This window comes from Calidris pugnax, unplaced genomic scaffold (assembly GCF_001431845.1).
Source record: "Calidris pugnax isolate Ruff unplaced genomic scaffold, ASM143184v1 scaffold70, whole genome shotgun sequence".
NCBI classification, from domain to species: Eukaryota; Metazoa; Chordata; class Aves; order Charadriiformes; family Scolopacidae; genus Calidris; species Calidris pugnax.
This window is the reverse complement of record NW_015090862.1, coordinates 1,025,770-1,046,534: the sequence shown is the minus strand read 5'-3', so window position 1 is coordinate 1,046,534 and position 20,765 is coordinate 1,025,770. Positions and strand designations below refer to the sequence as shown.

The 20,765-nt window shown below is 39.1% G+C and overlaps 1 protein-coding gene across 1 annotated transcript in view; it reads right to left on the bottom strand.

Moving 5' to 3' along the window:
• Positions 1-136: 136 nt before the first annotated feature.
• Positions 137-20,765, bottom strand: part of SCAPER (S-phase cyclin A-associated protein in the ER) — a 183,964-nt gene continuing 163,335 nt past the window's right edge. Inside the window, exons 30-32 of the mRNA XM_014944728.1 lie at positions 5,265-5,456; positions 2,557-2,608; positions 137-920 (exon numbers count right to left, since the gene is read on the bottom strand). Of these exons, the coding sequence (XP_014800214.1) occupies positions 826-920; positions 2,557-2,608; positions 5,265-5,456 (339 nt within the window). The 3' untranslated portion in view covers positions 137-825. The remainder of the gene's footprint in view (positions 921-2,556; positions 2,609-5,264; positions 5,457-20,765) is intronic.

Sequence of the window (20,765 nt, the reverse complement as noted above, 5' to 3'; positions counted from 1 at the left end):
GGGCCATGGCGGGGCCGGTGCCCGTCGCGGTGCCCGCCGCCCGGGCTCGGCGCGGCCCCCGGGGGAAGCCCCGTCCCCTCGGGTCCGGCGGGGCCCTCAGAAGAGCGCGGAGAATAAACCTGGCCGAGACACGGGGCCGTTTTCCACGTTTTAATAGCGCTTCACGGAACCTCCAGCGTTAAAGTGAACATCACGCGGTTTGAACAGGCATTATTAAAGTCGTACCGAAACGTTAAAAATGCGCGTGGTTTAAAAAAGTCCGTTATTACATGACTGAGCCCAAATCACCAAAAAAAAAAAAAAAAAATTACAAACGAACTCTTCTCAGAACCAAATCTGACAAACTCTTAAGACTTTCGATTAACTGGAAAGACATCTTAGTAGTCCTTTTTGGTTGTTTTTTTTTTTCCTTCCTTGTCCCAAGCCTTACAGAGATTCAAACACCAACATTCGCAACACAGAAGTCACGCTACAGACAGAATAAGTTATTTTATTACAAGATATATAGAACATATTTTTTTTTTCCTCTCTTTGCAATCTTATTTCAGCAGTTCCGCAGTGCAAGTGCCACCACATCGCAGGGCAGGAAACACCCAGGCCATGACATAGGATACGCCAACGAAACAGAACTCAAATTATCAAAATTACAAAACAGAACTTGGAAGTTATCTACAGTACTCAGGATATAAATAGTGCAAATTATGTATCTACAGCGTTAAGTATTTAGAGTATCAAAAAACTTCTCGGGACAGCCTTTCAGAGAAGGTAGTCAGCAGGAACCGGTCAGCACGACGGTGTTAGGGACTTTAAAAACAAATGCGACGCTTATTTTTTCAAGAAGAACTGTCGAGCTTCTTCCCAGGACTGGCGGGGGAATCTGTTGGACAGCTCAAGATAATCTTGAGAATTGAAAAATTTTTCTGTTGGAGACAGAACATAAAATTACCGAGTTATTCCCTCTTAAGATAAGATGGCAATAAAACAAGAATAATGAACGCACAGCCAATTCGAGATACTTCCAAGTCATTTACTCCCCTCCCCCTACCAAGGGCAGCTCAGATCATGGGGTGACGCTTCCGTGGAGCTTGGGACTCCGAGGTTTTGCTTTAAAAAGAGGGGCAGAGGGCTCTGACAAGAAAAGGCTTAGATTTTTAAGTTTTTGGGTGAGGTGCTTTATGCATCGGAACACTATACATCGTTACGTTCCTGCACCCACAGGGGAACAATTCCGCTGCCTCCGAGTTCGGGAGCCTCCACCCCGCTCTCCTGGCTCAGCACCTTCTTTTTCCACAGCGGGTTGCGGAGGAGTTTTGCTCCCCAATTCCCCCAAAGATATTTACAAGTGCAGTTTTTAATCCTACGAGCCCTGCTGGTAACATGAAGGGGGCTACAGCAGGCATGCAGGGGGCTGGAGGGTCCGACCCTTGGAGCAGCACAGCACCCAGGGAGGCAGCCCGAGCTCCCACCGGTTATTCCCAGCAGCTTCCCTGTTCCCCTTTCGTTTTCAGGGGACGCCGTCCTTCAAGCGATATAATGGATAAAAATAATCCTGCTTATACTATCATTAAGTCAGCATTTTTGCAACCGGGGAGTGTTTAGAAAGCACACTCACATGTCACCACATAGTCATTTTTGTTTAAAAGTTTCTCCAGTTCGAACAGTGAAAACAAAAAGCAGTTTTTCACTTGAGTTTTAGCTGTTTCTCGAGCAGATTCTCATGCAAACACAACCCTGGAAAGTTTGTGCTGCAGACACTGCAGGAGGCTGCTTCAGACAAAGAGGTATACCGTTGACAGTAACAATCTCCATCAATTTATGCTAATTTTATATTTTATAATTTATTTTTAACCACAAAGCTAACGTTTTAGACCTAGAACTGCTCATCTTCTGGCAAACACCCAGCAAAACAGTGGTGGATTTCTGCTGGCCGTTAGGGAGAAGTGACTGTCCCAGCGACGTACTTGATGCAAAATGCAGGCGACTAAAGACCAGATTCCCATCAACACACTTGAATTATAAATGTCTTTAACAAGTAATAGCCATCTTACTGAGAATCTTTCCAATGTTTAGCCCAAAGAGGTTAACTGTATTTAACACAATATTTACAATGACTGAAAGGAAAAAAAAATAATTCGCAACTCTTCTGCAAACTGACAAACTACGGGGTAATTACAGGACAGTATTTTACTCATTTTTGGCTCCCTGGGTGTACTGGCACGGCCGCACGGCGTCTGCAACCTGAAACTTTTGAAGGTAGCCTTTGTGACAGTTAATTAAATATGTGCACGTACAGTATCACATTTTAAGACATGATACCACAGAGCATTTAATAAAGATTAACACTCTGCATTCCTGATGCGATGAGCAGAAGATTGGACTACGCGTGTGCTGTGAAGTCAAAATGTAAGCTGGAGCCTCTCCCCAAACTCCAAATTCATTTTTGTAATTTACCATACTTCTTTCATCGTGACGCAGACTCAAAACACTTAAATCACAGTAGAATATAAAAATCTACGCATTTTGTTACCCAGTTGCTACATTTCATTGGAGACGTACCCCTCTGCTGCAATAACTGATTATCCATTTGGCCTGAGCTCTGTGCAAAATCCTATGGGGGGGAAAAAAAAACTGCATCAGGTTTTCAGATCTTAGATATGAGGAATTAAAACAACATTTTTAAGTTTTCACAGTCACTCAAAATTCCTAATACTTTATGAAATCTGTAAATTAACAAACTCTGGCTTGCTTGCTACACATCGTAATAGAATACTGCCAGCACTTAAATACTATAATATATAGTGGATTTTTACACCTTTAACTTAGCCCTTTTTTGAAAAAAAAAAACCAACAACTTTTAATACACAACAGAAAAAAACCAGATTCTAATATCTCCTTAGGAAATAGTTATTATCATGACTTTTAATTTAAGAGAACATTTACTATAGCTGTGTTTCTTTAAAACAAACGGCGTTTTATTTATGCTCCTGACTCCAAATGCACTCTTCCATAATTCTCAAGTTATCCCACTTTCACTGGCCGTGCTTCCCAGCGACCTGGGAGCCCAAGAGCTGATCTCCTGAGGGAAGCACGGGAATTCTCCGTTCTCCTGCAGCCGTAACAAGCTCTGGCCAGCGCGGTGCCCAGCTGTGTCACCAGCTGAGGTTACTCTCAGTGCCCAGCGCCACGTGTGATCCCGCTGATATCCGACGGGATGCTGCGTCCTCTGGAGTCAGCAAGGACACCAACTTCCCTCGGAAACATGCAGGATTCTCCAAGTCAGCATTCGGAGAGGGCTTTTAGTATCCTATCTTTCGTTTGAGTGAGTAGCCACTGAGTAGAGAGGGTATTATTTGACATCAGAGACACAGTGGATACAGCTAAATAGATTTTCATTATTTCAGCCCATCTAGAAACAGAAGTAACAAAAACAAAAAGGATGATGCAAACTTCAGATGATGGAAATAAATCTGTCGGTAGGGAGGTGTAATGTGGGGTCGTCGTAAAATCCAGCCATCATTTTCTTTTGATTTACGCTGCACACATTTAACACACTGCATTTACGTGTTATATCTGAACACACCACCAAACCTTTACGTAAACGGGAACTCTTTTTGCATTCCCTGGCACAGGAAGAATCTCATTTTCTAGTCCCGGGGAAAACATTTTCCAATCTTTCCCAAACCTTCCACCGAAGCAAAGGAGAGATTTGCTCAGCAAACAGCAGTGAGTCGGAGTAAGAGTCCCGAGGGACGTCTCCGCGCTCCTCGGCTCCTTTCAGAACCGTTCTCCGCGTCTGTGTCCACGTGCAACATTTGGGATTAGATTTTAAAATGGGTTAAAATGCTAAAGTAGCAGTGAACTCAGCAAAGACGTGCCACTTTACAGCACACAAGGATCTCCCATATTTAATATAACACCTTTTTAAAAAGCCTGCAAGAATAGTATGTGGACCTGGCATCTCAGATATGCCTCTAATTGGAAATCAAATTAATAACGTTGACCCTTGTAAATATACTTACGCTTTGCTGTAGCTACTGGGGATTTAAATGCCATTCTCTCTGCTAGCAAAGAACCCATGGTACATAACCTTAATTATTCCTATAGGGAACATCCACTATCCTATCCTCCACTCTTTGTGGTTTTTGACTGAAAAAACGAAACTAAACTTGCTACATTTATTCGGAAGACTTCAATTATTTTTTCACCACTGCAACTTTTATATCAAAATCTGTAGTTTCACTGTAAAAAATTAAAAGATGAATTATAGCTTTGTATTTAACCAGAAGCTCATTACTATATGGCAAATTCTTTTAATAGTAAGCTCCAAACTTTTTTTTTTTTTTTAAACTCCCATGCAATTATTTTAGTATTAAAAAGATAAAAAGTTGTTGCACTCAGAAGTTTGATGTTGTGCTAAGACTTTTACTAAATATTTAGGTTTTATGCCTTCTCTCCCAAATCCGTGCAGCCTGACCTAGGACTAGCTGTAAAGCATTAGGAAAAAGAGTTTCACTAACGTTTCTGTATCAACAACAGTAACTTTCAGGTAACAGATACAGAGTTACTAGACTCCTAAAAGCATGTTATTTTTTAATAGTAGAGTGTTTACAAAAAAACTGCATTTATTAATTGGAAACAGTCAATAAAATGTACCAAAAACATAAGGCACGCATAAAATCTGATACATAAAGCGCAGCATATAAATTTAGACAAAGAGAACAAAAATGCTGTAAATCCTTATTCAAAACAGTATTCGCTTACTGTCAAAAATAAAGATTGCAAGATCAGACCGGTAACATATGTTCTGTGTATTTTCTGCATAAAATATATACACTTCTGTTCAGTTCTCTCTGTAAATCTGTTGTACACAGTATATAACTGTACATTTGCATGTAAACAGATTAATATACTTATTTTAGATATGCTATATGTGTGGTAGTTTTTAAAAAATAAATATTTTAAGAATTGTCTTGTAACAGCAGGATCTACATCAAAACTTCCTAGCACATCCAGTAACTTTAATGAAAACAGGATTCTGGATGTGAGAGTGAGAACCTTAACTACTCGGTAACCTTTCAGTGCTGTAAGATGCCTCAAGTACAGGCATAATCTGTGGTTTGAAAAGAGCTGCAGAGAATCTTAAAGTACTTCAACCCTGTTTACTTGTTTTAGTTAAGTGAAATGATTTCCATATACAAGCAGAGGGGAGGAACAGCGCTGCAGGGACGCCGCACCCCGCCGTTAGGTTCTACTGCGATAGCTACCTGAATGAAGGTGGCGAGCAAAACACAGCTCATCTCCTGCTCCAGGATGATCTTGTTCTGAGGGTTATTGTAACAAGCAGCTATTAGCGATGGGAAGAGCACTTTGATTAAACGAGGATCACTGAAATACTGGAAAGGCAACTGGCATAGTTTTTGCAGCACCGTGGGGTGACGGCCAGACTGTACGATGATCTGAAAATACAAACGTAACAAAATTAAAACACGTGATCTATCCCTTCCTCTCTTCCTCTTAACCACCAAGGGTGTTGAAGTCATGCTAAAAAAATGAGTGTGGCTGAGGAGTAAATACTAAAAATAAAGCTTACAACATTTAGTCCAAAGAACTTCTGGTTTAGCGTCCAAGTATTATTTTTATTGCAGAGGAACACAAAGAATATAAGGCTGTGAAACTTTTTTTTTTTTTCCTGTATCACCCAAAAAGACAGTAAGTAAATGAGAAGGGGATTAATCTGCAGATTTCAATAAAATAGATAATTTCATACCTTCATTCAAAAGACAAAGAATTATAGCAAAGGGACTACTGTGAGTTAGAGCGATGAAACAAAAATCCCCAGCCGCTACCATTTAAACATAGTAAGCGTGTCTTTAGGGGAAAAAATAATCAAGAAAGAGATCACCAGGACTGTAAAACCCCCGCTGAAGCTTGATGATCCTTTCCTAGAGTGCTCTCTGGCAATTAGAGAGGACTCTGTTTCATGGGAGATGTCTGCCATGCATTCTCAGAAAGAAAAGGTGATTGTAAGCTGCAGAGCAGGGAGTTTCAGTAAGTAGAGACCCAGAAAGATCCTCCCATCTGTATTTCTTATCTCAGTTTCTATCGGTGCCATTGACTCTAAAAGGAGAATTGTTTAGATAAATGGGACTGTTGTCATGAAGCAGGCTAAGTTTACAACTGTGTACATCTGAAGAAATAAGTCAATGCTATTACTGGTCTCCTGCAAAGGAACCTTTCCAATTTACTTGATATTCTTATAAAGCCTTTGTGATAAACTAAAAAATGTCAAAATCGGATCTGTTCCAAGCAACCTTGATTAGACAATTATAATATGAAAGAGCTGTTTGACCCAAAGTTGGCTTTTCGGCATAGAAGGAAGCTCCTATAAGGTTAGAACACTGTAAAACTTCGGGTCACGACTGTAAATTGTACTTGGAAAAACACAATTTTACAGGTACACACCCAGACAAGACTGCATTCAAATTAAAACCAGAAGGACAGAAAGAAGCAGTTGAGGCCACAGGAACATAAATTACAGGGATTTACAAGTTTTCAAAGCACTTTTAACAATACCTTCAGAGCACACACTCAGTTGATAATGCAGTTCAGTTTAAAAACAAGATCAACAGAGCAATAGTTTGCATTTTTTTTTCAGTTCACCAGCCAAAAAGACATTGAAAACCTTTCTAAATGTGGGGAGAAATGTCTTAATGCCCTTAAAGACAGGAGGAATTTTAAAAAGACAGCCAACTACGTGACAAGCATACATCCAGGCATTGTTTTGAGGAAAGTATCACCGAAGCATTTGGATGATTCTGAACTGAACTATCAGCTACCACCCTGTAAGAAAGTGGGCGTCTTTCGAGTCCGCGATTACTGCTTGGATTTTAAATTAGCCACAGTGGTTATTATATAAATCTATGTTGTTCTATAGTAAATTCTATAAATCAGAAATGTACTTAAAATCAGTGGTAACTGCGCTAAAATAACTACAATTGGCATTTCTGATCCAGAACAGAACAACAGAACTCTTGATGGTTTTTTAATGGTCACTGTGCACTTGATGAAGAGGCAGAGAAAAAGAAGTTTTGGGGACTTTTCATTTTTCATTTCACGTTTCACTTCCTTTATCTCTTCTAAAAACGCCATGGATAATTAGTGAACTCTTGCCAAAGTAACAGTGCAGCTACTCACACAGCTTTCATGGAATTATTATTTCATTATCTTTTTCTTTTCAACATTTTTACTACTATGATGTTATCAACATTAAAGATAGGAAGGTATATACGAGGGCTGGTGATTGTTTTAATCTGGCATTTATCACATGTGGAATCAATTTAATGATTTCAGCTCATTGTACTAATGCAACTACTAAACCTGATACACTATATTATGTACTCTGAAAAAAAAAAAAAAATAATGAGTCATCCCTTACTGGAAAAAAACCCAAACAAATAAAGCTCTAGCAGAGCACATATTCTGTGTTTCACTGTCAACTGGTGGAGAAAGCAAAGTCCAGCACTTGACTTAGCCCATCAACAACAAAGAAAAAAAATGAAAACCCTGCCTATGACTTCTTTACGGTGGAACGGTGGAAAAAGACTGCTTGACTTTTTTTTTTTTTTCCCTTTTTTTTTTTTTCCTTTTTTTAAACAGTCCCTTGGCTGAATGATCCCAGGGAGTTTTGCAGGCCTGGAACACTCATCTTATGAAATGCTCTAATATGAGACACAAACTCCTTACTGAAATCCAGCGCAGAAAGTTTGCTTTTCCTCCTGCCACATACTGGAATTCATTTACCTAGAATTAGCTTTTCTTGGTGTTCGCTCTCTAGCCCGAAAGTCAGATATGCCCATCAAATGTAACAAGATCCTAATTAAATCACTGCATTTCTGTACAGCCAAGCATGTAAGCACCTGCTTAATTTCAGATACGTGCCTAGGTTCCATGTACACCTTATTATGTACTCTGAAAAAAAAAAAAAAATAATGAGTCATCCCTTACTGGAAAAAAACCCAAACAAATAAAGCTCTAGCAGAGCACATATTCTGTGTTTCACTGTCAACTGGTGGAGAAAGCAAAGTCCAGCACTTGACTTAGCCCATCAACAACAAAGAAAACAAATGAAAACCCTGCCTATGACTTCTTTACGGTGGAACGGTGGAAAAAGACTGCTTGACTTTTTTTTTTTTTTCCCTTTTTTTTTTTTTCCTTTTTTTAAACAGTCCCTTGGCTGAATGATCCCAGGGAGTTTTGCAGGCCTGGAACACTCATCTTATGAAATGCTCTAATATGAGACACAAACTCCTTACTGAAATCCAGCGCAGAAAGTTTGCTTTTCCTCCTGCCACATACTGGAATTCAGACACATTTACCTAGAATTAGCTTTTCTTGGTGTTCGCTCTCTAGCCCGAAAGTCAGATATGCCCATCAAATGTAACAAGATCCTAATTAAATCACTGCATTTCTGTACAGCCAAGCATGTAAGCACCTGCTTAATTTCAGATACGTGCCTAGGTTCCATTAATATTTGCTTGTGGTTTTCTTCTTCTGAATTGAGACCTATCAAATTAGTACAAGCAACTTTTTTTTTTTTTATTCAGAGCAGGCAACTCACATTTTTTTTTTCTATTTCACTAAAAAAATTTTGCTTACTCTCAAAATTCATTGATATTTATACAATTTTATTGGTTTTGCCTGTGCTTAGCTTGCTTAAATTCCAACGATATACCTGCTTAGCTTAGCTTATTTTTAGCCCAACACAGTAAACATTAGAATAACCCTCCGAAGACCCAAACTATGCACAATTAAGAGACGCAGCCAATACGTTTCTGAAATGCTATTTCATGACGAATGAACGAAGCTTTTCTTTGTGCTACCAGCCAAACTCAAGACCCTGCTGGGTTTCAGAGGTGGAGCCCCTGTCACAGGGCATGCTGATGGGGTTCAGGGTTAGTGCAGCAGAAAGCACTGGCCAAGTGCACCGGCTGCCCCCAGTGGAAAAGGCTGTGGGAAATGAGAAGCTGGAGTGTCTTAAATTGGTTACTGTGCTGAACTGAAGCAACCTCTACACCCTATAAGCTGATGTTTTTAACGCATATAAGCATGGAAGATACATATAAGCAAGGCTGCACAATACACGCCACTCTAATATCCAATTTTGTTTCCTTTTAATATTTGCTAAAAGTTACCTTTAAGAATACAATTTTCCCTGCTTGGTCTCTGAATCTCCAGCTCTCCTGCACCACGACCGCTGCGCCTGCAGCCGCCCCAGCCGCCTGCCCAGCACGATGACTAATGGCATGACCTGTAGGAACTTTTTCCTGAGCAACACCTTTCAAGGCGGCCTATCAGTTATCTATCTTCTGTCACTCCCACCCGTTTATAGCCCTCTGCAGGTCCTGCTAATTTGCTTAATCTCCAATAGCCAGAGGGTCAGGCACTCTCTTCTGCCCTACCAGGCAACCCGTGCTCCCGGGAAGCGCACTCTGCACTTGCAAGTGCAATAACCATCCTGATCCAGTGCACGGGTGTTTCTGAAGTTTATCACCTGGGAAAGCCTGACTCATGATTTCTAAAGTCTCTAGATGGAATCCCTTTTTTCCTCCAATTTACCTGGGCCAATATTCACCGTACAGTCTATTGCTCGCCCATTTCCTGCAGTCCCTCTAGCTGTGAAACTCTGAAGCAGAAGAAGAGTCAGTCTTTCAAAACAGACTACAATGACAAAAGCCAGCAATACGCCACACAGCACTTGAGTAATAAAAAAGGACAATCAATCAAAAAAATTAAAAGCTCCTGGTGGTATGGAACAGTAATAAAGTTGTGAGGGGAACTCATCATTTTGCTGGAGATCAGGCTTCCCCTGTCACTAGGGTAGGGTGTCTGGCTACAGACCCGAGGGGCTGCCGGAAGGATATTCCACCCTGGATTCTGCAGCTCTTCCCTGTATTCCCAGCAGGACAGCTCCAGCAGCCTTCCTCCTGCCGTTGCTTCCTGGCACCCTCTAAAGGAGATCTTCCAGTATGGAAGCCCTTTGCTAGAGAACTCATAAACCAGATGGAGCCAAATCACTTGGGTATGATTTTCCTCTGGGTAGAAACGGGAACGTTGCAGCTCATTTAATTCTTCTGTGAAGCTCCAAGGGCCCAAAAATAACTTTCTTGATGATCCTGCAGGAATGAGAATCCTAAAAGTGTGACCCTTTCCCTTGCTTGCAAAGGCAGAGGGATAACTGCTGGCATACACAGGGGCAACCTTCCCATGGGAACTAGCAAGGGAAGGATGCTGTGGAGAACACCTCCTAACTCTATTTACACACTGTACAGATGTGCATTTGTCTTCCACGTAATCTTTCTCTATATTCCTTTTATCATGAATGAAAACTACAATTGCTTTTAAATGCGTATGTATGAATTTTTGTCAAAGCAGGGTAATACAATCTTCATAACTAACAGGATGCAGATCTTCTGAATGATACAGCAATAATACAGAGTGTATCAACAGTTACATATCAAATCAGAAGTAAAATTTTACTGAGTCAATGGTTAATTTTACAAAAAAAAAAAAGAAAAAAAAGAATCCTCTACTCTTTGAAATTGTATCTTCATAATCAGAGTTTAAGTAAGTAATAAAGAGAATTTTCATTGAGAAAACCAAAACACCAACCAGAAAGCTGAAGAATGTATGTACAATATTGAACAAATATCAGCCAAATTGAGGAGAACTGGTAATTCATATATTCCTATCATTCATGTACTCAGATAATCAGGCACGTAATGTAGACGCATGCTACTAATTTTTCAAGAACTAGTAGTTCAATCAAATTGTCTTGGGATGTTTTACTTTTTTTTAACTATGAAGCAGTGGTTTTGGTGACAATCTAAATTTCTGTTTCCAAGTTGTAATTGCACACACTTTACATATGTAAAGCATTTAAAAAAAGAAAAAAAATAACTGAATTTAAAACCTTCCAGAGATTTAAAGAAGATTAAGATCACAGATGGGTTTTCAGTGTTTCCATGCATGTATGTTAAATACTGTCAGATATTTTATTACAAGTAACAAATAAAATGGTTCAGTCTCAGACCAAGAACTTTTCACTCCTTGTGTACTATGGGAGGTTAGTCAAGGATTACTGCAGAGTGGAAGTGCTGATTTTTAAAGCAATATTTAGTCTAGTTCTACTGATGGATTTAGGTTTTCTTGTTTCACTTGGACATTTGCAGCTCTGGAAAGGCATCATTCATGTCAGTTATTTCTGTCCATACATACCATAAAAACATTGGAATTATCTTTCAAAGAAGCTAATTCATTTTCTGGTCAGAAGGAACAGAAAGGCAGCAGCAAGTTTTTTGTCTACGCAAAGGCAAAACAAAAAGAACTGAGTTTTCAAATGATTCAGAAAGCCAGGTCCTCAATGAACTAAACTTGTTAGACCAGAAAGTCACAATATTATGATTCAATTATTATCCATACATTTAGAAAGCTACAAGACATTCATCACATGTCTAAAATTATAATAATATTTTTCATTCTATTAAATTATTTCCAACTAATAAATAAATAAAAAAATCTCATCACTGAATTCCAGGTTAAAAAGGAGTTGGTTTAAGCCCGGCAAGAAGCTGGACTCCTCCATCTAGTCAGGCAGTGGACAGGTTATCAAGTCCAAGGGTATGTTCTCAATTGGTCAAAGCAACGAACAATTCAGTGTGGCAAACCACGCTGCTGATGATAACCTATTAATCCAGGATTCTTGAAGTTGAGGGCTGGAGGACACGGCCAGTGCTGGCCCTTGGAGACCTGCAGGGCATTCATGAGAGCCCTCAGCCCCAGGCTACCTCCGGAACACAGGTGTGTACACCATTTTTGGGAGATCTGCTGAAGACTTTTCACAAACATAACTGGAAGACATGACTTAAGTGTTGCCAAGTAAAAGCTGTACAAACAGCGTCAACAGCACTGCTAGAGCACAGCCACCAAAAATGAGACCTCCAGGGGTAGTGGGATGGATGTCCAACCAACAAAGTAGGGATGATGGCCAACAACTCTCTGCTGCCACCCGAGCACCTGGAACCACACAGATGCTGCCAGGTCTCCCCAGTATGAGAAGGATGCTTGCTTAGAAACACCGCAGCAGGGAAAGAACGTGACTTGGGGGTGCTTTCTGGAGTTTCTTTCATCCACAGAAGCAAGAAAAAGTTGCTTCTTGCTGTTTAAAGATAGCAGAGGAAGGAGGAAGATTGCCAAGGAGAGAACTGAAATCTGTAGCCACAAAAAACTCTGAATGTTGAGATCTGAACAAAACCTTACAAGTCATGTAAGTGCACACTCTTGTCTGACTAACTCTGCACCACAGTGTTGTGTTCGTAGCGCTCTATGGTCAAGCTGGTGGTTTTTAGTCATTTTGAACACGTATTAGAAGTTATAGCTCTTTTATCAAATGAAGTACGAGACAAAATTATAGTCATGTGAAGTGGTTACAGGATAACGGAGTTGAATTGTAACTTTGTAAAGTTTAAAACCTCCTGAAGTGAAACCTTCCCCAGCTCTGGGAGAGGAGCAGCTGCTAATGAAATGGTGTATTCCATGGGTACTAAGAAACAAATACAGTGATTATCACTGTGAGCCCAATTAACTTTCTAGAGATACATCCTTTTAAAGAGAATTTCTTTTTTTTAAAATGAAATGAAGCATTAAAATGTGCTCCTCTTTCACTGTGTTCTTCTGTTGTAACGTACTTCACATTCAGATGCAATTTTCTTAGAACAACTCAAACTAAAAGGCTAATGGTTCTCTCAGGGGCACCCCTTGGCTTTTCCACTGTATCCCATGACTGACAGTTCCAAACTTAAACATGGCCATTATAAACATTTGGATCTTAAAATTGGCCTGTTGGTATGGGAACTATTAATGTTTCTTTTCTATTTGTTTATCATTGATATAAATGTCAATTCCAATTTGTACAAACAACTAATAACTTTATTGAACAGGAACTGAAATGCTGCCCATCTAATCTCTGTAACTACAGTATTCCATCAAACAGTTAAATCCTTTTGTTTGATGTCAGGTTATTTATAACTTTGTAAAAGAAATAAGTCTTTATATTAGTAGTACAGAGTTTCTCTTCAAAGTTAGATCTGCATTATTTCTTTGCTTCTATATAAACAGATCCCATACTGCTAGCATTTAATCAGCAGAATATGTCACCACTTCGGCTCTTCTTCTGTTTTAAGGTCAAGCTCTCTTCTTTCCATTCTGCAAACTCCACTACTGGCAAGGCTCTGAGCAAAGAATGTTCTAAATTCCTCCTAACAGCTATCGGGAATTACAGCACCATTTCCACGCAAAACCAACGTTCCAGAACGCTACATTCAAACTTAAAAAACAAGAATTTTGTCTATTTGAAAAATCCCAGTGGTTATTTTCTTAACATCCCATGTAAGCTTTCAGACAGAAGATAACAGCGTTCAGAAATAACATTAGTCTTCCTATAAACCACATTACGAGCATCGCCCTTTTAGAGCTAGCTCAATGGTTTAAGAACAGGGATTCAGTGGTGCTCTGTGTATCCATAACAAGAAAAAAATATGTGAGCAGTTTTTGTATAATCAAATACAAGTACAGTGACACAGTTAAAAGATGTAAAAACCTTTATCAAAAGTAATGCTAGTGGGAAATCTGGATAAAGAAGATAAAAAAGATGAAGATAAAGCTCTTAAAAAAAAAAAAGTCACCAAAAATGACAAGTCACCTTAGTTGAAGGATAACAAATTAAGCATATAGTGATTAAATTCAGCAATAAGTAAATAATGTTGAACAGATATTTTAAAAGATGAGCTCCGTTACAATGCGATGAGAAGAGAATGGAAACAATTCTAACATGCACTGGGGCTATGTGTGAATTTAACACACGCCCAGGCTACAGGACAAAACAGCGCTCTAATGCCTGAACTAGAAAAGGCATTAAGGAAAAGCCTAACTCTAAAAATGCTAGCATTTCAGCATTTAACATAATAATATAAAAATAAACGTTTAAACATGTGAGGTTGCTCTCATGCTTAGTGTTAATCATACAGTTAAGTACCTTTTTAAATTGAAGGGCATCATTACTTCAATGTCTCCAAAATAACAATGTACCAGGAGATTTATACGTTTGAGTATTGGCCTAACAATTTTTAATCAGAGGAGAATACTATTATACATCAAACACATTGAGAAATACAGGTATTCTGTAAGCTCAAATCAAAACTATCGTGCCATGTCTCACACCCTTAGGTACTATTCTGAATGTTGAAATGATCAGGATTGGACCTGGCAACCCTGCACTATTTTTGAAGAATCATCTTCTCATTTAGGTGACATCCTCCGCTTTGATGTCATGCCACTTGTAAGATCCCGCTTTAGGTGTGATTGTCTACTCATTTACACAATTGAAACTCGATTGTGAATGAGGAATTCTTGATTTAAAGACTAGAGAAGAAACAGGACCTTAGTCAACAGAAATCCAAACAGACTATTGGCAGAGGTTTTTGCCATCATCCTTCAAAACATAGCTAGTTTGGGTCAAAATCCCCAGAAGGTGTGAATAATTAAAATATAGAGAGTCTAAAACACAGAAAATCTTTTTGTGTCACTCAGAGGATTTTCTCTCTTGAAAAGCAAACATTTTCTGTCACTCTCCAAAACCCTACTTGCAAGCAAGCTATACAGCCTTAGAACTTTTATTACCAGTACATTTTGTCTTCTGGCTTCCTCAATAAATGTAAAGGCTTTGTGAAAAATATCTGAGTGTCAACTAAAAGGGCTGTGAGACACTGAGCCACTGGACACGTTACAGAACTGGCTGAGAAAAAGCTTCAAACAGTGAGCAAGAAAATGTACTTTTCTGCCATAAAAAATGTGCTACAATTTACCCATCACTAAGGGGACAGGAAGAGGAGCAAGATTTTCCATAGTACTCCCTCTGCAAGATTTAATGCCTTTTGGTTTTTTCTTTATGTTTCAGTATCACTTCAATCAAGCGTTACTTGAACTGAACGTGATGAAATGGGTTTGGGAGACTATTTTTTTGGGGGCCTCTTGCAGGCTCCCAGGCTTAGGGAGGCATCCAAGTGCTCGGAACAACTGTCAGCTGCCCGAGCCCAGCGCTGTGAACACAGAGCAGGCTGGCGTCCTCTCCGCAGGGGACCAGCCACGGCGGGGACAGGCACTGGGGGTCTGCAGAGCCTCGGAAAACTTGCGCCTTTATGGGAGAAGTACAGGGAGTTCCCTCACACATGAGGCGAGGCAGACAATAGCTCAACAAGGCCTGATTAAATATTTGCAGGCTTTAGACTTTGTTTTAAATGTTCAGTGTGAAAGGCAATTCTCACGCAAAGGCGAGAGCTGGGTGGGACGGAGGCCGTTGCGCAAGTCGCTGCGTCCAGCGCCGCCAGCTCATCTCCACCAGCCAAACCCATCCTGTTCCAGGCCCAGGTCTGAGCGGAGGAGAAACTGCTTATTAAGCAGGACTATGCCAAAATCCGAGGTGGTTTTTTCAACGCAGACAAAGTTCCACTAGAGATTAAGTGGAGACCACCAAACTCTTTTTTTCCCTGACCCAGGAATAGGATCAGAACGCGCTCTCCGGAGGCGGCATGAGGTGACTGCTCTCTCTCCTCATCACTAAGCTTTAGTTGCAGACTGTATTTTAAGGCTGTTGAAAGCACTGGCTTTTAAGACATTGGGAGTTGAGATTATTCTTTTCGTTTATATCTTAAGAATAAGACAATATGATAAATCCAAGTGCATTCATTTCTCATATTAATTCCTATACGCTCTCTCTTCCTCTCCTACAGGAATCAGCCAGTCATGAACTGAAACTAAATACACTTGATTTCATGTTAAGTCTTTGCTCATATTAAATTACCCTTCCCTGCACCCTCTAAAAAGAAAATAAAAGAAAAAAAATTACAGGATTTATTTTGGAATGTTAGAAATACAATTCGGATGTGACACATGAAACATGCAGTTCCCACGTGCTCTGGTTGGATTTTATTTACTTTGTCACAGATCATACTTAAAAAAAGGAAAAAGTTGATTGGTAAGCTCAAATAACAACAAAGGTGTCTGACAGATTACCGAAGAGGCATCCCCACTTTTCACTGGCTGCCTAAGTAGGAATGCCATCTTTTGTGAAGATATTGGTTCACTTAAGTGAATTTACATGGTCTAAGTACGTATGGCTGATAGAGAAAAAGCATACATTATGGATCCGCTTCCATTTAGAATCATAGAATTGTCTGGGTTGGAAGGGACCTTTAAGATCTTCTAGTCCATCCAGGAATCTAACTCTGATTTAGAAAAAAATAATAAATTTACTCCATCCTAACTTGGTGAGTTTAATCCTTAGGGCATTTTTTGTTCACAAGCTGAAGTGCTCCTAAATGGTAGCCAAGATGACAACTTCACATGAATCACTTGCTGAAAATTTACCAGGCATATTTTTTGTTCAAACCTATAAAGCTTTAAAAGGTTGTGTCTGGGTTTTGGCTTTTTTTTTTTTTTTTTTTTTTTTCCAGTTGTGTGTTTTCCCGGTAATCGGTTTATGGAACCTTTCACCTCTAGATCTCCACCTCCTGTGTCACGTGCGTTGCTCAGGTCCAGCCATCTGGCTCTTCTCTCCCACCACTGAACAAGTGGGGGGTCACTTCTTTTTTTCTTTTTTTTTTTTTTTTTTTTTTTGAAAAGGTTTAAAGAACTAAACCCACAGCTTCATGAAATCCATACTTTTAAAAATTCCTCCCCTGAAAAGAAACTAACAAAATCAGAATTAAGTCATTTCAGATACTATTTACTTACAAATACAGACATTAACTATACGCTAACTACCAATTCCTGCATCTTTACTCCCATGTTGTATTTTCAAAAAACTCCACCTACCAGATCAAAATTGTTCCAGTCACTCCATAGCCCCAAAAGCAACATAAATAATGGAAGTTTAATGATGGCCTCTAGTAAACAACTGGTATGGAAACTCTACATAATATTTTTATAAGCGTTCTTCCAACTTTTCCTGTCAACTTCTGATTTTCACAATTTTTCCATTTTAAAAGTATTTTTCTTTCTTCATGCTAAGACTAGAGGAAACTGGCCACATACTGAAACCCAATACGCAGTAACGCTGTCAAAAGCACAAAATAATTTCCCTACAGAAGGTAATTTTTAATCTAAAGTCACTTTATAAGTGTCCCTTACAGCCCAGCAGTACTTGTAACCACAGTGAGCATTTCTGGAATATACATATGGATGTATGTCATATACACTTACTGTGGGGTAAAGTGTACTGCTATTTTATGACAGAAGTAAGACTCGCCACATGAAAAAAATGCTAAAAAGGAAGAAAATATAACTATAAGCCGATCATTTAACAAAAAAGGCAAAAGACAATCTTAGTACGAAGTCTTTCTTGGGGACAATCTACTACGCTTTCTTGTGCTGGGAATGAGACAGGAATTTTATGACCCTTTCAGAACTGTGCCTACCATACAATGTTTTAATTTCTTTAAACAGTATATTTATACCAGTGATACTGCTGTGTGATGTTTTATATTTTTAAGATTGGATAAATTCTTCTCCCAGAATATCCTTATTCCTTTAACTGGAGCTAGCTAGTATGCCTGAAACACGTTTTCCGATAAATCTTCCACCATCTAGATAGCAAGGGTAAATTTCTAATAAGTGACTGATACTGTTACATCTAATTATGTTGCTTCCATTTTCAACATATGGGTTATTAGATATTATCATTTCAATTAGTTATAAGTTTACAGGAAGAATGTACTGCTCTTACGGACACAAGTGATAAAGTGATACTAGTGATAAAGATGACACTAGTGATAAAAGGTTTGGAGTGTCAGAGAAATAAGTTAGTTAGACTTAAGCAATGGGAAGACAAACTTTTGGGGATGAAATCCCTTCTTCAAGGACACATGGTTTGTGTATCCAAATTTTTCCAATTGCATTATTTATTCCAAGAGAAGTTTTTACTTCTACCTACAAACCCTAATTTTATAATTAAGATTTTTAAAGCTGCACAGACTTTTCCCTACCTCTTTCACACAGATTTTATTTTGCAATCTAGCAATAATATGTGTCAGTTTGACAATTTAGAAGTCTCCAGTTCCGTACCCTACAAATCCTCAAAGTGAGGGAGATTCTTCTAGAGCGCTCTGAATACGGCGCGTGGCAAAGACTGAAAGAACAAAAGTGAGTTTTATTTAAATAAATGCACAGCAAGACAAATGAACAATGCAAGTGCCTTTGGAGCCTGTCAGGCAAGATCCTGAGCCTGAGGATCTGATTTGTGATGACTTCTCAAATGAAAAATATTCACTAACTGCAATGAAGACGGAGAGATTTTTATTCCCAATACAGCAATGTGAAAGCAGCCAAATCATCTGCCATTCACATTAATTTAATTACACGGCCACATTCAATTATCCAATATAATATGCAAATGAACCGAGTTGACAGCACATGCTAATTATATTCATTATAATAATTAAATCAACAATGAAAGGGAATAAAAATGTAATGAAACAGAAGGATATTTTTAATTAACGTGAACATTTTAATTAGAAATTGTAATCCCATAGTCTGATATAGTAAGATTGGCTTATTCAAAGATTGGACCTTATTTTTATTACGCAGTTTAGTGCTACATGTCCATCTTTAGTATCGTGGGACCTGTTTTCATACGATAATAGATTAAATGGTGGCCAAAAGAAGAGAATCAGTTTCCTTGATCATACTTCATGCAAAGCAGATGCCTAATAACGCCGAGCTCTGCCACGGCACGGTTACAGAACCCTGTCTGCTGCAAGGCCCGCTGTCTAACTCTGTAGTAAACAAAAGTTCACGTGCCGATACAAAGCAGACAGCGCAGTTTAGCCTTGACTAATGACGTTAAAGCATTTAAAATATTAAAGAAACTCTTTGCTTTTTTTAAATTTTCAGTTTCATAACTGATTTATTTCTTCAGTGACAGCAGCTGCCCTGAAAAAGCTTTATGAATGTTAAAACAAAATACAAAAAAAAAAAAAAAAAAGGAAAGGAATATTACTTATATATTATATGTGGGCAGAGTCAGCAAAATCATAGTCTTTTTAAAATAAACAGAGCAAGCGCTATCAAAACACTGGCGTTCCTTAGGAATCCATTGTCCTCATCCCTCCTCGACAGAATCACTTGGGCCTGGCCCAAAAGCCAACGGTGGTGAAATCGCCAACTGGGACCCCAGCCACCGTCTCCGCGTGTGTGGGACCCACCGTGAGGCCCTCCCCTGCCCCGGGGCTCCTGGAAACCGCACTGAAATATGAATCTTGAAGCTACATGAGAGAAAAGAACTTTCCTTTTCAATTTGCCACTCAACTAAATATAAAGACTTTTACAGATAGCGTAATAAAACCAGAGAAGCCTACATTACATTAAATGATTGGCATATGATGCTCTTGGAAGATTTGCTTCTATGAATGTGAAATATTTAGGAAATTGCCCTTTTATTATTTTGACTGCATAGTGGTAATAATTCACTTACTTAAATCACAGTGCTACTACAGAAGGTCAATGCTGAGGTTGACAGGCTGTAAAATTTCCTTTTTAGAAATCTATCTGTTCTCCAAACTGGGAAACTGCAATTTTTTTTAATAATTAATGCCGTCTTTTCTTTACTCCAGTATGGTGTTTTGGATATTTATTTGCTGATATAGGTAGACAAAGGAATCGCAAAAGGCACACTGAAAACTTCAAACAACTATTTGTTCTCTTTTTTTTTGAGAGTTGAAAAGAACGAAAACATACAAACATTTGTAATAAGGAATAAGAAAATTTAGAGAGGAAAAGACTTATTTAAACTAGAAACATTTCAAAACAAATGTACATTTGACTGCAAGAATGTGAATCTGCTTTGAAATACGTCAGTTATTGACTCCTCTAGAGTTTGTTCAAACAGTAAATAAAAAGAGCTACCAGGGTTTCTGGAAATTTGTTTTCATAGCTCAAGTCCAGTGTATCTATTTTTATCACACTGTTCTTTCCAGGAGTTCAAGCCTACTATTTGAAAGCTTTCACTGTGAAACCAATTTTTTATTTTTAGTAGGACTCTGCAAATGATCAACAATGGAAGAAAAAATTGGAAGCTCCTACACAATAAAAAAATCAAACCGTAACTGAATGGAGAGAAAGCACTTTCCTTTTAATGAAGGGCAACGTGTCTTTGTTGGAAGTCACAACACTAACAGCACCTGAAAATACCCACCCTAAGCCAGTCGTACTGCTTTGCCTAGTAGTAAAAGGAAAAATGCTTCCTTTTAGTAAAAAACCTTTGCCACATGTTGCAAGTACCTGAGAGGGGAAAGCTTCAGTTTTACAGAATGTTTTTTTAAATGGCGCCACTTTAGAAATTACATAAAAAGTTAAGCTCGCCGGGACATCTCCTGAGATAGTACCACCAAAGCAAAGCATATGAAAAGAGCTAACATACTGTGGGTCTTTAACCAAAGACCTAAACTCCACTCTGGGAGCTGCAGAAGCTACGTTTTAACCTTGAAAATGAACTCAGTGTGAGGCAGACTGGCGATGGCACAGGCCCTCACCCCCAGTGCGCAGGCTGAAGACCCTGAGAGGCTGCAAAGTCCCCAGCTGGAAGGATGTCCCCAGACAAGGGTGGTTTGCAGCCCCCATGGCCAGCTGCTGCTGTGGCACGGTGCCCGCTGGCCGGG